The sequence below is a fragment of the Temnothorax nylanderi genome, unplaced genomic scaffold (assembly GCF_030848795.1).
Source record: "Temnothorax nylanderi isolate EJ_2023f unplaced genomic scaffold, tnyl_v1.0 TNYL_tig0172_pilon, whole genome shotgun sequence".
NCBI classification, from domain to species: domain Eukaryota; kingdom Metazoa; phylum Arthropoda; class Insecta; order Hymenoptera; family Formicidae; genus Temnothorax; species Temnothorax nylanderi.
In genome coordinates this window covers 262,041-282,149 of record NW_027249234.1, presented here as the reverse complement: position 1 = coordinate 282,149, position 20,109 = coordinate 262,041, and the positions used below count along the sequence as shown (strand labels likewise).

General features: G+C 46.1%; 1 protein-coding gene across 6 annotated transcripts in view; it reads right to left on the bottom strand.

Moving 5' to 3' along the window:
• The window catches only part of LOC139778091 (protein PALS1), a 68,240-nt gene that overhangs the window by 22,668 nt on the left and 25,463 nt on the right, over positions 1-20,109 (bottom strand). The window contains exon 1 of one of the 6 annotated variants that reach the window (XM_071715875.1): positions 9,149-9,422. The exons of 4 other annotated variants lie outside the window; for them this stretch is intronic. In XM_071715875.1, the coding sequence (XP_071571976.1) occupies positions 9,149-9,243 (95 nt within the window). In that variant the 5' untranslated portion in view covers positions 9,244-9,422. Of the gene's footprint in view, positions 1-1,563; positions 3,385-9,148; positions 9,423-20,109 lie in introns of those variants that run through there. One more of the 6 variants, XM_071715876.1, reaches the window with a different exon arrangement.

Below are 20,109 nucleotides of genomic sequence, written 5' to 3'. Positions count from 1 at the left end.
ATTCTTGTCCCGATAAAAATGTTTAAAGTCGAAATTAAGAGTACGCAAGTGTGACAGGAGCTTGCCATTAACACGTACTTTTACGCATATCTCTTCGCAGACAATTAAATGTTATGCGCTGTAATTTTATACGAGGCGTATCCTGCAACCTGCAGCGCGTAAGAATAGCGATTGTGATATCACAAGCGGAAGGGATCTTCGCGAAATCGTAATACAGCCGGAAAATGTGCTGTGTATCGCTTACGCGTGCTTCGCGTGGTCGACAAAATGCTCGTACTATGTCGCAGTTATTGCTGCGAATAATATGGACTTATTGTGCGTTAATTGTAACGCTAACTATATGGATATTTAGAATCGCAACATTCCATGCGTAACGTGTGTGCGAAAACTTGTTTTCAGTTATGCACGAACTGGCTCGGAATAATGGAACGACAACTCGCCGAAAAGATTTATGGTGAATCTGACGATAGTTTGGCAGTACTCGAACCGGAAAGTATTGACGAGTTTTTGCCGGAATTTATTACCTGTCGATATTTCGTGCACGGTGCATCCGGAAGTGCGCCAAGCGTATCGAAATTGTGTCATCATGTATCTAAATTATACATCAGGTACCGAAACGTGCAAATGTGTGCAGCACATGGCGAGAGACTCTGCAAGGTGTTAGTGTATCTGCAAGGTGCCTCTCGCACACAAGTGCACTATAGAAATTCAAGAGTACGGTTCACGAACTGAAAAGTCAGATTTTCTCTCATTAAAGTCGTTTTTTTTTTTCAGCTCGCTTGCATTTAGGCACGTACGTGCTGTATTTTAAAGCAAAGACGGATGTTTTCATTGATTTCAAGGGAAATATGGGAACCGTCGTTATTTGCAAATTAGCAATGCTTATTTTTACAATAAAGTCATTCTTTGCCATTCAAAAACTACTTTCAATTTTCGATTTCCATTTTTTTCTTTCATGAATCTCCGTCATCAATGTATCTATGTCAGGTGCATGCATACAACTGCCACAAAAGAAATTGCACAGACACAGTCGCAAACCATTCATATTCCCTATATTATAAAAACGTATGGAAATCGAAAAACGTTTTTGTTTTTTTTTATTTTTTTTAAATTCTATGGTGAAAGTAACGAGTTGTAGGATAAAAGGCCTCAGGCAGCAAAATTCCTTTTCCAATCGTCATTTCCCGTGCCACGAACGTGACTCCGTAACGGTTTTTTTATCAGTTTTTCGTGACACGTTGCAATAGAAAGCAAGAGAAGAAAAAGAAAGAGAGAAAGAGATATATGTATATATAAATGAGGAAAATTTTTCACGATTTCTTTTGATTTCAACTACGAATATGGCGAATTCTCGAATGAAAAGTCCCAGGTGTAAAATGCTCTTTTCCGTTCGTATGCCGTATTTCGCCCGGCCTCAATCTCGCTCAAATCAACTCGCACCGCTCGCCGAGATCGCGGCGAGATTCTCGATCGCGCGCGGAATGCGCGGCGCGAATTATTGCGGGGACGGGCGCGTGCAAGGAGCGCGGCGCGCGTTATATCGCATCCGCGCTGGGAACCTACCAGTGTAGCGTTTTGAGGATTCTCATGGCGTGGACCTCTCAACGGCTCGTCCTTCGCTCAAGCCTCATGGACGCTCGCGCGACTCGCGACGAAGCTGCATACGGGCGAAGAATCTCAATGCGCGCACCTCCTGCAGCACCGAGACCTTCCCGATTTTTCCCCCCGATTCTTCGATCGACACCGTCGTCGATCTTTTCTTACGATCCCCGTAACTCAACGCTGAACACTCTTCATTCTCCCCAGATTCATTCGCTTTTACAATTGACCGTGCTCTTCGACTTATAGACTCTCTAGAAGAGATTTCTTTCTTAGTCCAATATACTTTCTGTAGATTTCCGCTGATATTTTCTCTAATACCAGTCTGCCTTCAGTATCTTTTTCATTCAGCTTCTTTCTGGCTTTATCTTTCAACTTTTCTTTTATTTAATCTCAGTTCGCCTGTGAAGTATCGCGTATGTTCTACTCTTGATCCGACCTTCGCGAGACGCTTCTACATTCCGCACACGATCCCGCTTCCTCTTACCACACCCCGTCGCTTCATATCTCGCCAATCGCAATGTCATTAAATATTTATGCCTATCTCCTTGCGAAGAGCGCGTTCTCCGTGCCGTATATTTTTCTGCCTTTTTCCACTAACTTTCCTGCATCTTTTCCTGTTCTCGACGCTCGAACATTCCGACAATATGCGGCGTCCTCGTGCTTGTTCCCACGCCGATTCTACGCCTACGCGAGTCAAGTATCTTGTCCCTTACGATTTCCTCGACCTTCGAATTTTTGTAAAATTCTTATTACTCCGGATTCCTCGCTTTTCATTCATCGGAAACTTTCACGCTTCAATTATAACTATGTACGAGATTTATAGGTCCCCACGTGTATACCACGTCCCAAACACCGAGAAACTTTTCCCGGAGTTTTGCCCCCGCACGTCCCTCTTTCCCTCGCGAGAATCCTCTCCGTGGATCACTTTACACCTCACACGAGTCGACCTTATCTCGCCCCTCGCTGGCTTTACGCGTCAGCGTACATCCGTATGCCGCGCGCACGGTGGCACATTCCACCTGTACACGCGCACACTGAGAAACACAGAGAGGAAGAGAGAGAGAGAGAGGGAAAGAGAGAATACACGTACACAAACCCCTACACACACCGACACACCACGGGTTATACGCTCGATGCCCGCGCGCGTATACGGTCACGCGACGGACGCTCGGCGTGCGGATGCACGGACGACGACGGAGCTGCGACCGGCAGCTCAAGCGAAGGAGGTGTATGCACCTTCCGAAGGCTGTATGCGACGAGGGAGGAGTCGGCGGCGGCGGCGTTACGGCGGTACGGCGGTGGTGACGGTGGTACGGCGGCGGTGCGGCGGCGCGCACTATATCGCATGGAGAACGCTCGTACCGGTTTTGGCCCGCCGCGCCGGCGGACAGATATTCCCGACTCCGTTAACCGCCTTAATTGCGCCCGGTTCACGCCCCACGCTTCCAACCCCGACGCGACAATCGGCCCGATAGCGAGAGCAACTGTTAGCGATAACGGCCGATCGTGGTCCCGCGGGTCCGCATCGGTCACACGTCACACGCGACAAATCCGCTCGAATCCGCTCCAGGGAGGGCGTCGTTAATCGCGCGTTTTCCTCGATTCTCGACGTCGCGCCGTGAAACTGTACCGGTCGCACCCCCCTCCCGCACGTCCTCGAGATTGGGCCGGAGGCCCGTGGATGTTCACAGTTCTTGGCGGGGAGAAGAAGGATGTGTCGTGGACGTGGCGGAATAAACGGAGTACGGAGAACGCACGAGGAGGACGAGCGTCCCTCCGGCTTCGGACTGACGTGAGTTTGTTGGCTTCGCTTTACCCCGAGAGAGCCAAGCTAGCCGGTGCCCCCTTCTCGTTTACCTCTCTGTCTATCTTTCTCTTCCCCCTCTCTCTCTTCTACCTGTTCAGCCCCCTCCCTCCCTCTCTCTCTCTCTCGTACATGTGCATGCTGCTATCTCTCTTCTTCTCCAATGTACCCCCTTCTTCTCCTCCAACCATCTCCCCAACGCTCACCTTCCAGCTGCGCGTTCCTGCCTTACCTCGCTCCCACTCCATCCACTCTTCTTCTCCCCCTCCTCCAACTGTTCACCGGTTCAACCACGAATATCTCCTTCTATCTCGTAGCATTCGAATCTCCCTTCTCGCTTCCTCCGACCTCCCTCCACATCTTCTATCTCTCTTTCGCAGCACGCTCTGTTCCTTTCCCATTTTCGGCTCTTGTCGTTCTCTCGCTCCGTTCCTCTCGTCATCGTTTCGTCCCTCCTTCTCCATCCGACTCGGCCTGCATTCCTGTCCCTGGATCTCTGCCCGTCTCAGTAAAGCGTCATTCTCGACTGTCTTTCGTCCGGACGAATTTGGACCTCTGCTCTCTCAGTCTCTTTATTTATCTCTTTCTCATTTCTTTCCTCCTCTGTCTCGTGCGTCGCGCGCTCGCTCAATCTGAGACCTCAAGACTACTCTCCACTGCCATGGCGATCACATGGTTCCAGCATTGAAGTCTCTCGCTCTTTCCTCCTCCCCCTACCACCCCCCCCCCTCCGCCGCCACATCGCGCGAACTCACACGCGCGGGGTAAAAGTGTGCGTGAACGCACAAGCACGCACGCAATTCTCACGCACACGCCGCGCGGTGATGCATACACGGACCCGTTCACCGTGATCGTCTCGTTCGCATGGTATTTCGACTCTCAGCTGATCCGACGATCGTTTTCATCTTTCTCACGATTATCAATCCGACCTTGCTTCCTGAACGTTCCACGCCCGAGGCGTCTGCCGCGCGAGAAAAAGGCGCGATGGCGTCTCTGCGCGTAGCAGCGAGATCGGAATAATGGCGAGCTCGATGACTTCCAGCGACGTCAATCCTTCGTGCAAGGCGCAAAGACGCCTTTTAAGTAGTTATCTGATTAAAAAATCGTCCCGTTACGGCGATCGAGGAATTTTGCGTCCTCTCAAGATCCATCAAAGCTGTTGCGAATTACATTCGATTGTAATAATTGTAACAAATCGAATTTTATGCAGATATATTGAGCCCTCCGAATGAAATTCTACATTCTGGCTCTTTTTGACACATATCAGATCGATATACGTTAAATATAAAATTTCAATAGAAACGGCATGGATACGCGTTAAGTGCCGCACTTGTGATCGAGGCCGCAAATGGATGAGGCACTCGACCATCGGATACAGGATGCTGAGTGGTATCGTGAGACACCTTGATATTGTGTGCAGATTTTTGTCTGTAATTTTATTGTCCACGGTGGAGGAGGGGGGAGGGCGGCTTTGTCCGATCGTGAATGTGTGTGGCGTCAAATGAAACAGAATGCGCGTATCCGCCCCCTCTCCCTCTCCCGATCATTGCGCAACTCTCATTACTCGAATTGTCCCGTAATGCCGAACGCGCATTTGGATTAACTTCGGCCGCGGAAATGTTTATCGACTGAGCCTAAGGCCCTCCATTATATGTTCACCGGCATGTGCTTACTGATCCGAACCACGTCCGAATGTCGTTTGAAAAGTAATTTGTGGGACAAAGCGCGCGAAGGCGATCAATTACATTCGTGACACATGCTAGATTGAATTATATAATTCTTTAACCGAGGTACTCAGTAATTTCGAGGCGGGAGAACGGATTACGTCGACGAGACCGTGTAAACAGCCTAATCATCGTCCAGCAGTATCTATCACATGCGGGTCAATAATTCGGCGATCATTTGATTGATTAGTCGCCAACACACGTGGCGTTAATATAGAGATATCCCCATATATCTAGCACTCTGCTTTCTATATATAAATCCTTCGAACAATTTGGAATCGAGTTTCTACTCAACGAAAATGTCGAAGAAAATTGTAATATGTTACATTTTTAATTTCTACATTAAATATATTAAATATATCATTGTATAACCTTTGAATTACGAATTTTTGTTAAAATTAAGTTTATTAAAAAAATTCAGTGAAAAATTACTGCATTTCTACTTACTTCAAAATTGTCTCGAAAATACGTTTTTAATCGTCTAAAATTATTGATCGTCACATTTTTATTCAGAAAAACTGGATTCCAAATCGGTTAAAGCGTCCGTGGATAAAAAGGTGGCTTGGCAGATCTAGGACGTGTACCAAAATATGCGGAAATGCTAAAGTTCTCACCAGCTCGTTTTCTTAAAACGAGATATGTCTTGATTCGCGAAGTAAATGTTACTCATTTATTCAAGGGGGATTCAAGAATAGCTGTAATATCTCCCAGGAAGAAACAAGATGATGATGAGGTAGAAAGCATCTTTCCTCATCGCTCGGACGTTCGTTTATCGAACGAGTAACTGAGTAGGTCGTACTATTATATCCTTTCGTTCAGGTTGTTCTACCACTATCTGTGTCAGAATTAATGATAGAGTTCCTTTTCTTTCGCGCTTCAGTCACATTGTCGCACTCATTTTCCTTTTTCTACGCTCTTTCTTGGCCTCTTTCCAATCCTTTTCGAAGCCAGAAAGCGTACCTTGCATGCCGGCGCAATGTGGTTTGCATAAGACAAAAGAGCATAACATACGGAGGGAAAAAGAGAGAAAGAGAGAGAGATGATTGAATTCGATGTGGTGTAGTCCAAGCTATTCTCTGGGTCCACCATTCTGAATAGTCCTATTGTGCTTTCTCAGAAAACATCATGTGGCAAGGAACCTACCAGTAGTTTAGTCAGTTCTTAATAACACATATCCGTTAAAAAAAAATTACGCAACTTACATTCTCCGAGCAGTAAATTTCAGCAAACTTTCTATCATGCTATGGTATCTAAAATTAATAATTTTCCACCATGTATGATAAAAAGTTTCTAAAAATAATGTTACTTATGCAACGTAAAATAATTGATAGTCACGTTTGTCCAATATTGGTCCAAACTCTCGATCTGATTCTAATTATTTTCGACGGCGCGTATTAGAAGTCAATTTACATTAAGATTGCAAACTCTTCGAATTAAATATGCTTAAACAAAATCTTTTAAACCAAATATTTCCCCTCTGATCGAAATGGTAGCTCGGTCAACGTGTGGTTTAGTCATATCGATCGACCTATAGACATTGTTAGACAGTGTTGACCGTCAGAAGCATATTCGTCGTGCCCGTCCGGGAGATTAACTCGCCTATCGATACTGTTTGCCTACCGATCTCCCAGGTTCGGTCGTCGAACCCGCGAGCGCAGCGTCGAGCGCGCGCGTCGATCGCAATACCGAATTGACTTTTACCTTGGCACGGGAGGGGTACTCGGGGTACGCTCTTCATGACGAGCGCGGCGGTGTGAACACTTTTACAAACCGCGTTTACGCGACTCGGGGCCGATATCACAGTCTCCGATTAACGTGATCCTCCGATTAAACTCACTCTGCATCTCTTTCTAACTGTCCCCCTAGAAAGAGACGAAAAGACAGTTAGAAAGAGATGCAGAGTGAGTTTAATCGGAGGATCACGTTAATCGGAGACTGTGATATCGGCCCTCGTCGTTTTACGATCGCGGCGTGTCGATTTTCGAAGCCGGGAGGAGCCTCGACAAAGCGCGCCCTTTGTCGGCGCGCTGCGGCGCCCCGAGAGGCGAATTCTACACCGCGCGCTTCTGGCCGCTTCGAAAATTTCGGGGGACGCGCGTCGGAGTATCCACGTACTCCAACGGCAACATGTGTGCACGATCACCGAAAACTCGAGTTACGAGATCCGACCAACTTTATGGGCGTTCGAAGGACAATGGTCCCCTCCCCCACCCCCTTGCCACGGGTTCCACGAGTGAAACCAGATTCGCGTCGGGAATTCGTCGTCTGAAAAGTCGTAGCGTGGCTGCGGAATCCTCTAATCCGTGCCTAATATCTTTTCGTCTCAAGTGGCTCTGTCGCCGGGGCCCGATGTTCTCAGTAATGGTAGGCGTAGCAGAGCCGGTGACGGTCGCTCGTATACATATTTGCACTCGTAGGTGGTCCTGCACGGCGGAGGAAGAAACGAGCGCCGAAAGTTCCGATACGGCCGTCTCGCTGAATTCGAACCGGGGATCATTAGCGTCCTCCGCGAAGACTTAATAGACGATCCACGCGGCTAATTCACCTATTTATCCCTCGTATTAAGCATTCGGAGTCAACGACGAGCCCCATTACATATTTCAGACGTGCGAGATACGTACGCGTTACCGCTCAATATAATTTTGTCGCATAAATTTAAAAACCGACCGAGATAATCGTCATATATGTATGTATTAGCCAATGTACTTTAATCTTCCGACGTACTTTAATCCTCAGTATGGACTGAGCTTTAATTCACGATATTACAACGGAGTATCCTTTGATGGTTTTACGGTTGGCTGATCCAAGGAACCAGTATATCGACTCACATACAGGGTGATCCAGGATCACTATTCGCTTTTCTTTCAACTCTCGTATAACATTAGTTAATGTAGTTCCTTCTGGGGGATTCCCTTTAAAGTTTCACCTTTATGTCTCATTGCATGCTGCGTTATTAATGTTTTATTTAACTGTCGTGTGGCGTTTCAAAGGGACGTATGTAACCTTAGACCGCATTGCGGAAAGCGCTCTGTTTTCGGCGCAAACAGTTCCGTTTAATATCCGATCTCTCTGACCGTCCCGTGAAGATCCGTGACGCTGCTCAAAGAGCACGAATTTAGGAAGGAATTAATGTACAGTCATTCGAGATTGTTCACCGGCCGCAAAGAGCTTAGAAAGGACACTTTCAATTACCGGCGTCTCTTTGACGTTTGAAAGAGAGGCACAGGTAAAAAATCGTAAAACAATTCGCCCTTGTCTGGCGTTGAACCTAGGCACGCAACGTTAATATCCCAGGGGGAAACGGAAACGGAAGTGGACGGGAAGAACGGCCCGCTTGTGCTTCGTGCGCCCAGCGTTTTAAATAATCTCACTTAATCTACGGAAGGGATATTAGCGGATATACAGTTACCGCGGCAACGCCATGAAAATGCACCCGGCGCGCGCGCGCGTTCACGGACGACACTTTAATTAAAGCGATTAAAGCGCGAAAATTTATTGCGCTCGCAAACATGCGCGGTCTGTCAAGGCGCTGCGCTACCCGACGATATCGTCGAGAGATACGAGCGCGGGTGTGATATTAATACACCTGGCTCGGATATGCATTGCCGATTTTTAACCCAGCTTGAACCAATGAAGCGTTCGACGTCGAGGCTTTAATGAAAATTCGCGCGCGTGACTATCGTTTCGCGAGAACTCGGATGAGTCACAACTTCGCGGGAAAACCGCGCTTCCGCGAGCGCGAAAAACGAGGCGGAAACGGATACGCGCGTCTCGACGTATCGATCAAACGCGGATAAAATTAGAAAATACGAAGAACGCAGAGAGCCCTCTCCTCCCCGGTAAAACGTCCCATTAATTCCAATATTACGACGTGAAATCGACACGTATCGACACGCCGGATCGATCGATAGGAAAACGGACGTTGTTCTCGCAAAGAGATGAATTTCTTCCTTTGCTATCTGCGAGCGACGAGTTTAATTATTCGCGATCACGCGAATTCCTCTCGTGCGCCGTTTACCTGCAAAGAATGGAAACTCCGAGCCGCGGAGCGAGGCATGCCCAGCATGCCTTGCACGGGTCACACGCCCGGTTCAGGTCGATCCACATCGCCATGGCACCGCGCCCGCCGCCGGACGTAGCGGGCGGATGAGAGATCTATCGGCAGAAAGTTATCGATAACGCACCACGGGTCGAACGTATCACACGGATAAAAGCGGCCGCCGTGCGTATAGCATACGCACGGATGGACAGGCGCGAAATTGTTGACACGACGACGACGGGCGCCGCGCGCGAGAACTGGTGCCTGGAATGTGGCTTATCAGTGTCGGCGCTTGATATCGAGAGCTTATCTCGAACGGGTCGCCTCGCCACGTCGCGTACGTGTACGTATGCGCCGTGCGTGTGTAAGGTGCGATTCGCGCGCGTACGTCGCGACGTACGCGCGCGATAATGTCGCCGCCTCGTTCGACTCGTCGCGCGTCGGTTCGAGGAGACAAATTTCAGAGCCAGCACTCCGCCCGATTGTTTCATGCATAAATGCGCGACGTCGGGATTTATCGCCTCGTTTAATCCGGGCGGGGGAGGAATGGCGCTATTTAGAAGCACGGGCTTCTCCCGCCTTGTTTATTAAGTAAATACGAGAAATGATTTGATTTCCAGCCAGGCGAGGATCCTTTCTTCCTTCCACGCGATTATCCCCTCTCGCATTAATCGAAAGACACTATAGAAGAATTCAATATTAATTGAAGATCCGCGAAAGAAGAAAGCTCACCGAGATTGGAAGAAAAAGTACTTGACTATTACGGTCGACTTGATCAGTGTAATGCGGCACGATCCTAATTGTAAGTTTTAATATAAGGACTTTACTCAATATTTTAGCAGTAACTTAATAACAGAAAAACTGCGCGTTCTTATATATAGATAATTGATGTCAAATACTGTAAAATGATTAAGAGTCAATAAACTAGTAAAAAATAAGTATTGAAAAATTAATCTAATATATTAACTTCAATACAAAAATAGAATGTTTCACCGTGTTCATCACCGTTTTCAGCAGCAAAATAGAAAAATTCTAAATTTAAAGCCAAACCCGAACAACGAACGATAAATAAATAAAATTAGAAACTTAAAATTAGGAATGAAAGTAAGTCAATTAATAAAACATAATAAAAAGAGAGCAATAGAGAGCAATAGAGTGAAAATCGTGAGCCAACAATATCCGTAAGAATCCACATCACAATTTGAAAGCATTTTGTAAGCATTGAGTAAATAATAATAAGTAATCGTCGATACATCTATGCAAAGTCAAGTTTGTAGATTAAAGACAAAACAATGTAGTCACTGATGTCAAATATTTCAGATTGTCCCAACTCGCCGAATCAAACCCGTTGAATATTTTCTTTTCCTACGCTATCGTGCTCAGCGCGGGTCTCGGGTCTCAGGTCTCAGGTATCGTCGTATCATCTATTTATACCAAATGTGTGTGTCAACTCGGCGCGTAACACCAGGAGCGAGCGTGTGCGTTCGTACCCCGAGGTTTCGACCTGTGAACATACGCGTGCATACGGCACCCGGGGGGGGGGGAGGCACCCCCGGGAGTTAACATGTGCTCGATTACACATCACGCGATAGACAACCCCTTCGATGAGTCACTTGCGGCAAATAAAGGAGGCGGCTGACGGGAAAGTGAAAGAAAGGGAAAGACAGACCGTCGCTTTCTCTCGCGCGCACGCAACGCGCCTTTTCACGAACGACGAGGATATTGTCGGCTTCGCGTTCCTTGTTTCCGATACAATCTTCCTCAACGTGACGCATTCACCCAGCCTCGGCGCCCGGTCGTCACGACGCGCGACGTCACGGGACATCACGACGTCACGTCGGACACGTTCGGAAATCGAATCCGTGACGACAATGTACCGGGTAGACGGTGGACGCGTCGATGAGATTACTCGACGGCTCCGTAGACGGTGACTAATAATCGACAAGATACGTACGAAATTTTCGGGCGAGTGACGAACGTGATAACCGTGAGGGATCGGTTACGGAACGCCGCGAATGCCGCGGCGAGAAACCCACCCTCTTCCCCACGGCCGTAATAGAATCGGCTAACTATATCCGATCCTTGACCTAAAAACTCATTGATCTGCTGGTAATTCCAGCGCGCGGAGTGTTCCTCGCGTCCCACAAAGCGCGAGAGGCGATTACGCGCCAGGTGACGACATGACGCGCAGTTATGCGCGGCGTATCCGAGAAATGACGGTGCGACTCAAAGCGGAGGCAATCCTCGGCGATAATTCAAGTCTTTTTGAGAGGGTAAAGCGCTCCCGCGCGGGTCTCCGCTTTTTGATCAAGCGGATGAAAAATCGCCGTGCCGATTCTACCGCCGCGCCGCAATGAAATCTACTCTTTCAAAACAAGGAGTAAAACGCAAACGTATTCGCGAAAGTGCTTTGTAACGTTGAGTCATCCCTCTAATCTCTCGGAAACGACACTTGTGTGAGGTATTTCTATCTGTTCTGTATCCTCATAAAAATCGCTGGAATTAAAATAACGATTCTTGTGCCAGAGTTCGTTCGTTCGTTCGTTCGTTCGTGTTTTCGAGCAACGGCGCGAATAAGTGGCCAAGGGAAACAAACAACTTATTGGTAAACAAAATGAACGAAGCAGCGGTGCAGCAGCGCGAAGCGAAAAAAAAAACACGGAAAATTTACCCTTTCCCTATTAGCTGTAACACTCTCCTAATCAGGACAACGCTCCCTTCCTTTCCTAGGGAAAGGAACGTGCCTCGCGCACGTCCCCGTTTGCGCGGATCAGCATTTTTGTTTCGTAGAAAGAAATGGGCCGTGAGTTTCTCGCGTCAGCGATGAGTCTACCCGGTCTTCCGGTGCGTCAGGTGCGCGTTCACGATCCGCGCCGAGCGACAGGAAACGCAGGTGCGCGCACCTCGGTGGACCCACCCTAGCGGCGCGTTGCGGAGGAGGTCGGGTCCCCCAAATACCGTCCGACCGTACACTTAACGATTACGACGATGCGTATCGGACGATGCGCTACGCACGATGCACGCCGCGCGCAGCACGGAATTCTTGAGAGAGTTTAGACGAAGGGGGCCCCGTCAAGTCGAGTCGAGTCGAGTCGACAATGGCATCAGGTACGAGTAAATAGCGGCAGGTAATCCTGCCCGGGGCCCCCGGCTTTTCCCCTGACGCTTCCATTGTGAAGGTCGTCGCCACGAGAAGCGCAGACGAAACTTAAATTCCACGGCGTGCCTCGGTCTTGGCCTTCAAGATGCAACGCGAGAAGCTGCGTTGGAAAGATCGTGAAAGATCGTGTCGCGTTAAAAATAAATAAATATTATTTTTCTCTTCGTAACACTTGTCACATTTGCCTTCTGATCGGAGAGCTTTCAGGTAGCTGCGATTCAGAGAGAAAATTTTAAATCTATTTTTAGGAATATAAACGTGTATCATAGTTATTTTCTTCATATCTTATTCGCAACGGTGGAAAAACAGCTATAGAAAATTTCAAGCAAGCAAGCAATGTTTTTGATCAAACTTGCAAAGTGATAATTTCTGAAGTAGAGTTTCCTCTACTTTTTTGTTCTACGAATCGCGAACAATCGTATTGCGATTGTTTATCGCAATACGATAAACTTGCGATACAATAAAATTCGCAAAGTCTGCAAATTTTATCTGTATCCAAAGTTCATTGCGTACCGAATGCGCGAAGAGTTTTTACTGCGCCAAGACCAAATCTTATTACGATAATTACGTTCGTACTCGTCAACTTCGTTATTATAACTTGCAACATTCGTTATTTATAATTTCATTGTGTCCTTTGTGACACATTAATCCTCTTAAACTATCATATTTATTGTAAATTATAATTCTCTTTGTGGAATGTCTAACGAGAGAGACTTTGTAAGATAAATCTTTATAAAACGCTATAGGGGGATCCATTTAATCTCTTTAAAGAAGCGTATATGTAGCGCAAAATATCATTATACCGTACAGAAAACCGTATTAATTGTTAAATGCTTTCCGCCGAGTGTTTTCCCTCCAAGAACTCTCCGCGGATAACTATTTTTTCATTAACATGTCGGCGCATCGTTTGATTAACTCCGCTAACTATATTTCCGAGAATCGAGACGTAACGCGATTCGAAAGTGCCAAGGGGTTTTATCGCGGATTTCATGCGGTCGCGACGAGCTGATTGCAATTTCCGTACATATAATAGAGAACAAGCTTGATATTTCACTATTTTCTGTGGACAGCGAGCGACGCGGGTGAATTAGCGAAATAGCGAGAGCAATAGCCGGAACTAAGTGGAACACGGAATTCATTACGGGAATGTGTTTGAGCAATTACACATCGATGTACCGTACGCGAGCGCTGTTGATTGGATTTGAGTTTATGCCAAGGAACGGTAATAGACACTATAATGAACTTTCAATTAGTGCCGTGGTCCCAACCTTGACAGTGAGGTCAGTGGCTCTCATGCCGATGAGAATGGACTGCACAAAGGCAGAAAAATGCTTAACCCCCCCCCCTCCCCCTCGCTCCGTGTACGAGAGGACAATTAGAACGTCGCGTCGTCAAAAGGCACCGCAGGTGCTCGAAATCGAAATCGATTCGATGGCTAATTGACGCGGATTTGTCTCTCACGCGTATGAATAATTTCTTCCTTATTATTTATAAAACTAAGTTAATTATAAATCGCAAAGATAACCGTAAATATATTCAATAACCGTAAATACATTCAAATTTAAGCCATTCCAGGTAGCAGGATGACGTCTAAAGACATCTTATTGACGTATTATCGACGTTAGACGTCATTGAGACGTTATTAATACGTTATTTGACGTCATTCTGCTATCTGGGATATTTTTTCAATCTGGGAAATAATTAGCTATAAATCGTATAAAATCGTGTTCAATCTTTGACCAACCTCATATATTCTTCTCATTTCAATTGGATATCAAAACGAATATTCTTCTCCTTCTCAACTTATTAATTTTGCAAGTGTCTCCAAATGTTCATCGCAGCGGACTCGTCGCTTTATATCTCACGTCGTTTAAATAATAAAAGGGGAAAGAACTAGATATATATCTCGTAATAGATTTGTATCCCGTGTGTTACGCGGAAAATCAATTACACAATTTGTCCCGAAGCGTATAAAAATGCCCGGCAACGTAAACAATGACGGGTCATCGTTCGATCCGCCATCACCCTATGGCGTTATTACTGCAATTGTACGCGCGACGACTGTGTACACGATGCCGCGACTATCATCATCGCGCTCGCTGGCAGCGGTAGAGGAAACGCGGTGCACCGGCGAAATGCTCCATTTCCCAGATACCTCGTTGTTGTGCCTCGTTATACGCGGGGAGATCGGTAAGCTATGCAGTATTTAAGTACCGTTTTCCACGCCGAGGTATCCGCGGCCTGCCGGTTCAATTAATCGGCTTGATTAACGACCGTTCCTGTCAACGGCCACAGGCCATTATTCGCGACTCGCGTGCAGCGCTTTTACATAGCGCGTTTCCGCGTTTCGAGAGGATCCGCTTGAACTTCGGATACCGGCAGTATTTCTCTCGCGGCGTCTCAGCAAGCGATTTTAAGTTGCAAAGCCGAGGTGCATCGCAAAGCGAAAAATTAGATTCGGACGTGGAAAGATGATACCCTGCTTACACGTCAAATATACAGCATGCGCTGAAATAATAAGAGATGATTTTGGCGAATGTTGCTCTACGAACGTTAATTTCGCGCAGTCGCGTTGTTGACAGATAGAAAAAAAAAAGAGGAAGAAAAATATATTTTTGCGGAGAACTCAACCCTCCTGAAAACAATTTTATTCTCCCGAGGGGAAAACCTACTGCGCGTTCGTATCCATCCATTTAAAGTTTTCCCCCGTCGTATTTTCGGTTTATCTGATAAACAGCCCTTAAACTTGAGCGTCGAGCGAAACTACTTTGTCCCCCGTCCGTTACGTCGCGACGCACAACCGGAGAGTTGTGGAAACTCAACGTCTGCGAATGCACTACGCTGGAATCTAACTTCTCGATGAAGCGAAGTTCGATTGCCGATCGAACGTATCGAGCTGCGAGTGTCTGCGATTTGTCTCCGCCGCCGGTAATCCGCCATTGTCCGGCTGCTATTTCTGGAATCATCGCTGCTTTCCACCATTTGAGGGAGGCGATAAAGCGTAAATAGGTCGCCGAGACGATAAGTTACGAATATGATTGGATCCGATACGATCTTCACGATGTAGGTCACGCTTCTTCACAGGTCTATATTCCGAGCGGGATATTTCGGGTGCGATTATCCAGCGAGATAATTCGCCACTTAACCATGAGCGTTTAGAATCATCACCTTGCCGCTGAAGCTGCACGGCGGGTTCGAAATAAAATTAATTTTCCGATATAATTTTTTTTCTCCCTCTCAAGCGTGGTGGTTTTATGTTTGCTTCCCTAGAAGCTGGAAGGCGTAACACGTAACACCAGTTCTACAGACGTTTAACGTTTTATCAAGTTTCGCGACGTACGTCAACGTCGGAATGTTCATCTGTTCGCTACCCCCTTTTTTCCCGATTTTTATTCCATCAGCATGGAGGACCGAGCGGGACATAAAATCAGTTCGTCTCGAGAATGAAATCACGTCGCTTGTATATGAGACAGTAAAATGATGGAATGGCGTCGAGTGTAACACTCTCCCGAGATTTTACGACGGGGAGGTTGACAACGGCGACGACAGTGATCCACGTGCATTCGCGTTTACACTCGAGACGTCGATGGTGTTGCAACAGGCGACTGTACACGGAGCTGTTTACAAAACTGTTTACAGCTGTTTCACGCGCGAAAGGGTGCGCGTGATTTAGACAGGGCCGTGCTATTATCATATCAAATAAATTCACGCCTCGTTACCCCCCGTGAATTACATTGTAAATAATGCTGATAAAGTTATTCGCCACAATTTGTCGCCATTATAAAAGTAAATAAATCGTCCCCGCTATTATAGCTTCTCCCATTACGTCGGCAAAATGCACCGTGCGAGCTTCCCGTCGAGCGGTTCGGATTACGAAACGGAGCGGTGTTTAAAGACAGAATATAACAAACGAAACTGCGTTTCAAGTTTTTCTGTGTGATCTTACAGAACACTTGAAGATAACTGCATCTCCGTTAACCGTTAAGTAATCTTTACACGTGATAAGATAACACTTTTGAACGCATCTTTCTCGAAACAATGTCTTCATTCGTGCGTTCTTCATGAAATTATTCTCTCGTTAATTCAATTTCTTTTTCTTCGTATTAATCATCTATATAACCGCAGTGCAATCGCTATGCGCGCCGTGCAAATAACGTAATATGACATAACGATACCCGAGTCGATGTAACGGACGACAGCAGCGTGCCTTTATTTTATCTGCATATTTCATTAATGGAGCGACGTGCGGCATCTCGAGCGCGCGAGTGCGAACGTTTAAACGAACGCTCATCGAACGCGCTCTCGGTCGGGAGACCGCTAGAAAAGCGGTTCGGACAATTAAGCCCGGCGCTTTCTTTCCACACTTTCCACCGGCTGGTTCCGGGACACTTTTTCTCTTGCCGCGGGATCCTCTCCCGTGGAAAGCTAACGAGGGACAATTTCCATGCAACAATATTATTCAATCGTCGGCGCGCGATGTTTTTACGAATTAACGAGCCCTTCGCGGCGGGTATGATCTTACGCCCGAGGGTAGGCGCGAGCACGAGAACTATCAAATGTCTCGTGTACATCTGTTACGTTCCCGCGGAAATCGTTCTCGTGCGGCGGGAGATGTGTAAAAGGCAAGAGAGGCAAGAATAATAGAAGGAACTTATCGGCGTTTTACTTTTCCTCCACGAGCAATTTAAACGTCCAATCTAATTTAATTTTGTGTATATATAGCTCATTATTTAACGACATTAAATTTCTGTTGAGGTACGGCTTTCCGCGGCAGATCCGTACGCTGTAAATGCGGTTGAAAATGAATTAATCTCTTACACTTGCCGTTCGTAATGCAGTAACTGTATCCGCGCTTCGTGCATTTAAATTGTTGGTCGCTTCTGTAAATGTGAGATAATAGTACTTCTTTTTTTTTTATTTCTGTGTTTATTGTATCGGCAGTAGGTCAGGGAGAAACGACAAACGCGTCACAGCATCGTAACGTGTTTGTAATCAAAGAAAGATTGTAGATTGCAATATCATTGTCCTAACGTGCACTGCACTTTATTACGCGCGTCTCGCCGTGTAGCTCGCCTTTAAGTTTGCGACATTTAAAGAAACGCATATCTCCAAGTTATCCGCATAACGTAACCGACCTAAATCGCCATAAATTGTGCAGCCGATCTCTCTTCCAGAAGAGCGGCTTGTATAGTCGGAGGAACTCGCACGGAGTTATTGCCTTCCTGGAGGTGCAAAAAGTTGCAGCAAAAATGCGTATATGTGCCTTCATCTAAGTACGTCGCGATGTGTAAAAGACCGTAAATGATATATACAATTATTCAGAAAATTTTCACTCAAAAAATTCTTCTTCGAAAATAGTCCTTGAAAAGAAAAGAAGACATCTTTCAAATAAAAGTAACATCATAAACGAATATTGTTTCCATAGAGAATCTAGAGAAATTTAATTCTAAAAAAAATTCTAAAAACATTGAAATCTATTTATCTGCTAATTTTATCTCACTTCAAGTATTTTATTAAGAAGCATATCGCGACTGTTCGATATTTGATTAAGTTAGTAATTAAATCTTAGTAATTAAATATAAGATTGAGATTCTGTTAAAGAAAATCCAATTAAATTCAAATCGATTGAAGCTCACTATTATTCGAAAAAAATACGTCACTTCGTGACAACCAAAAGGGTCTATTGCTGTGTGTTTTGCTAAAATAAAAAACTCTTGAAGAATCTACTTCTACAATATATTTTGGCAGGGATTTGAGATCCTCTGTACGAGATCGAGAGCTCAGTCTTCCCAAATCTGTCTTCGTGTGGCATCCGTCTGACTACAGATTAGCCCACGAGAATTAGCATGAACTTGACGCGAGGCTTGGCGCAAAAGGCCATGAATGATGCGCATAATGCGTTAGACGTGAACAATGGGCAGCAGGCGTGTCGTCGGTACATATATACAACGTCGCCGATCCTCGTCATCCACATTGCACCACCTATATCCTCCTCCCTACTCTCCACTCTCCCGGTCGATCCTCTCCTCTCTCGCTCTGTTCCACCTTCCCGAGCGAGACAGCTCGTCCGTCCGCGCGCATCGCTATCCTCTTCCTCCTTCCGCGCGCATGTATATACGTATTTCTCTTCTTTTTTTTTATTATTTTGAAAGCGGGATATACGTGGTCGGAACAGGAAACGCCATGGGAGAGTGAGCAATCGGTATTCCGTGGCTGTGTCACACACAGCGGGCCGCGATATCGTATTAGAGAACGCGCCGCGCTGTAACGAGATGGACTGTAGCCGCGAAGTTGCATCAGCAGCAGGAACACGTTCAATCACGGGAATGCGCTTCGAATTTGCTCGCCTCTTTCTCCGGCCCTACGTCGCGCGTCGTCGTGCAAATCGCTCAGGCGTCCCGCACGTATACGCGCACAAATTGTCATCTGCCTTTATTGCGACCAGGAAAAATAATCGCGGACACGCCGTTCGGCGAAATTTTCGCACGCGAATCCTCGACCAGATTGTGTCAGAGATCGGACTTGTATATATAATGCTTCCGGCTGAACAGTTTTTTTTAATTAATGCGGCAAATGTGTGATAGATTTGAAGCTGACGGATTATTTTCAAAACTTCACGCAATCGATATTTACAAATTAATCAGAAGTTACGGCACTGTAACTGAGTTACTGAAATACTATATAAAATTTTCGCCAAAATCGAATTAATCAAAATATCTGCAAGATATTCTTAGAATATTTTCTATACCTATTTCCAAAAATGGAATATAAATAAAATTATAGGTTCTATGCATGCACGATATTCTGATTTAACACAATACATCAACGAAGATGACTTTACATCAGATCGCAATACGTTCGTTCTTTTAAGGCAATCGGCATTTGATTGTGAGCTGTTCAATGCAAATGTTGTTACGACGTGAAAAAATGTCACCGTTCCAACCGGACGCGCATAAACGTAAACGCAGTTGCCGGGCACGGACGATATCGATTACGAAGGAGTGAATCGATATCGGAGACTTGGATAACGGGCATAAAATTACGAAGCGCGAGGCTGAGCGTACGGTACTTGTAGCTAAAAAAGATATTTGATCGGTGAATTTTATGCGCCTCTCGAAAACCGACCTTTTAAAAGTTGGAAATGTAACAGTTTCGATTAATTTGATCAGAGCTTACTCTTTACGAAGATTTAATGACCGCCGTAAGAGTTCTTTTATATATTTCTGATGTTTTTCCATTTTTTTTTTTGGTATATCATTGAACAATCAAACAGCGTTAAACAAACAATAATATCTTGTCGGAAGTGTCACCAAACATTTTGAGGGATATCGATCGCGCGGTCAAAAAAGGCTTCGGCGGAAAAAGCGCGAGGATTGCATTTGGATCGTTGCAATTGTATGTACTAATGCAAAAACCGGCTTCCGCAAATGGAATTCTGTACGCGTGCCAAAAAATGCGTTAGCCGCAATAAAGCATTTTATGACGCTTTTAGGACGTGTCACGCATGAGATGCATCCTGCTTTGAAGCGGAAAACTGGGACATTCGGGGCGGGGGAGGGAAAGGGGGAGGGGTTTCGCGACCGATCGCGATTTCAACGTTCCAAAGAAGAGCGATGGCAGATTCTTTTCAAAGGATCGCGGGCTAGCTTACGGAGACTGGGTGGACGTTCATTTTCGGACCATTCACTGGGGACGGCCTCTCGTTAAAAGTACCCCGTGTCAATAGGGCGCATTCATTCGCACCTGAGCGGCATGATGCACCTGGGCGCAAGCTCGTGAA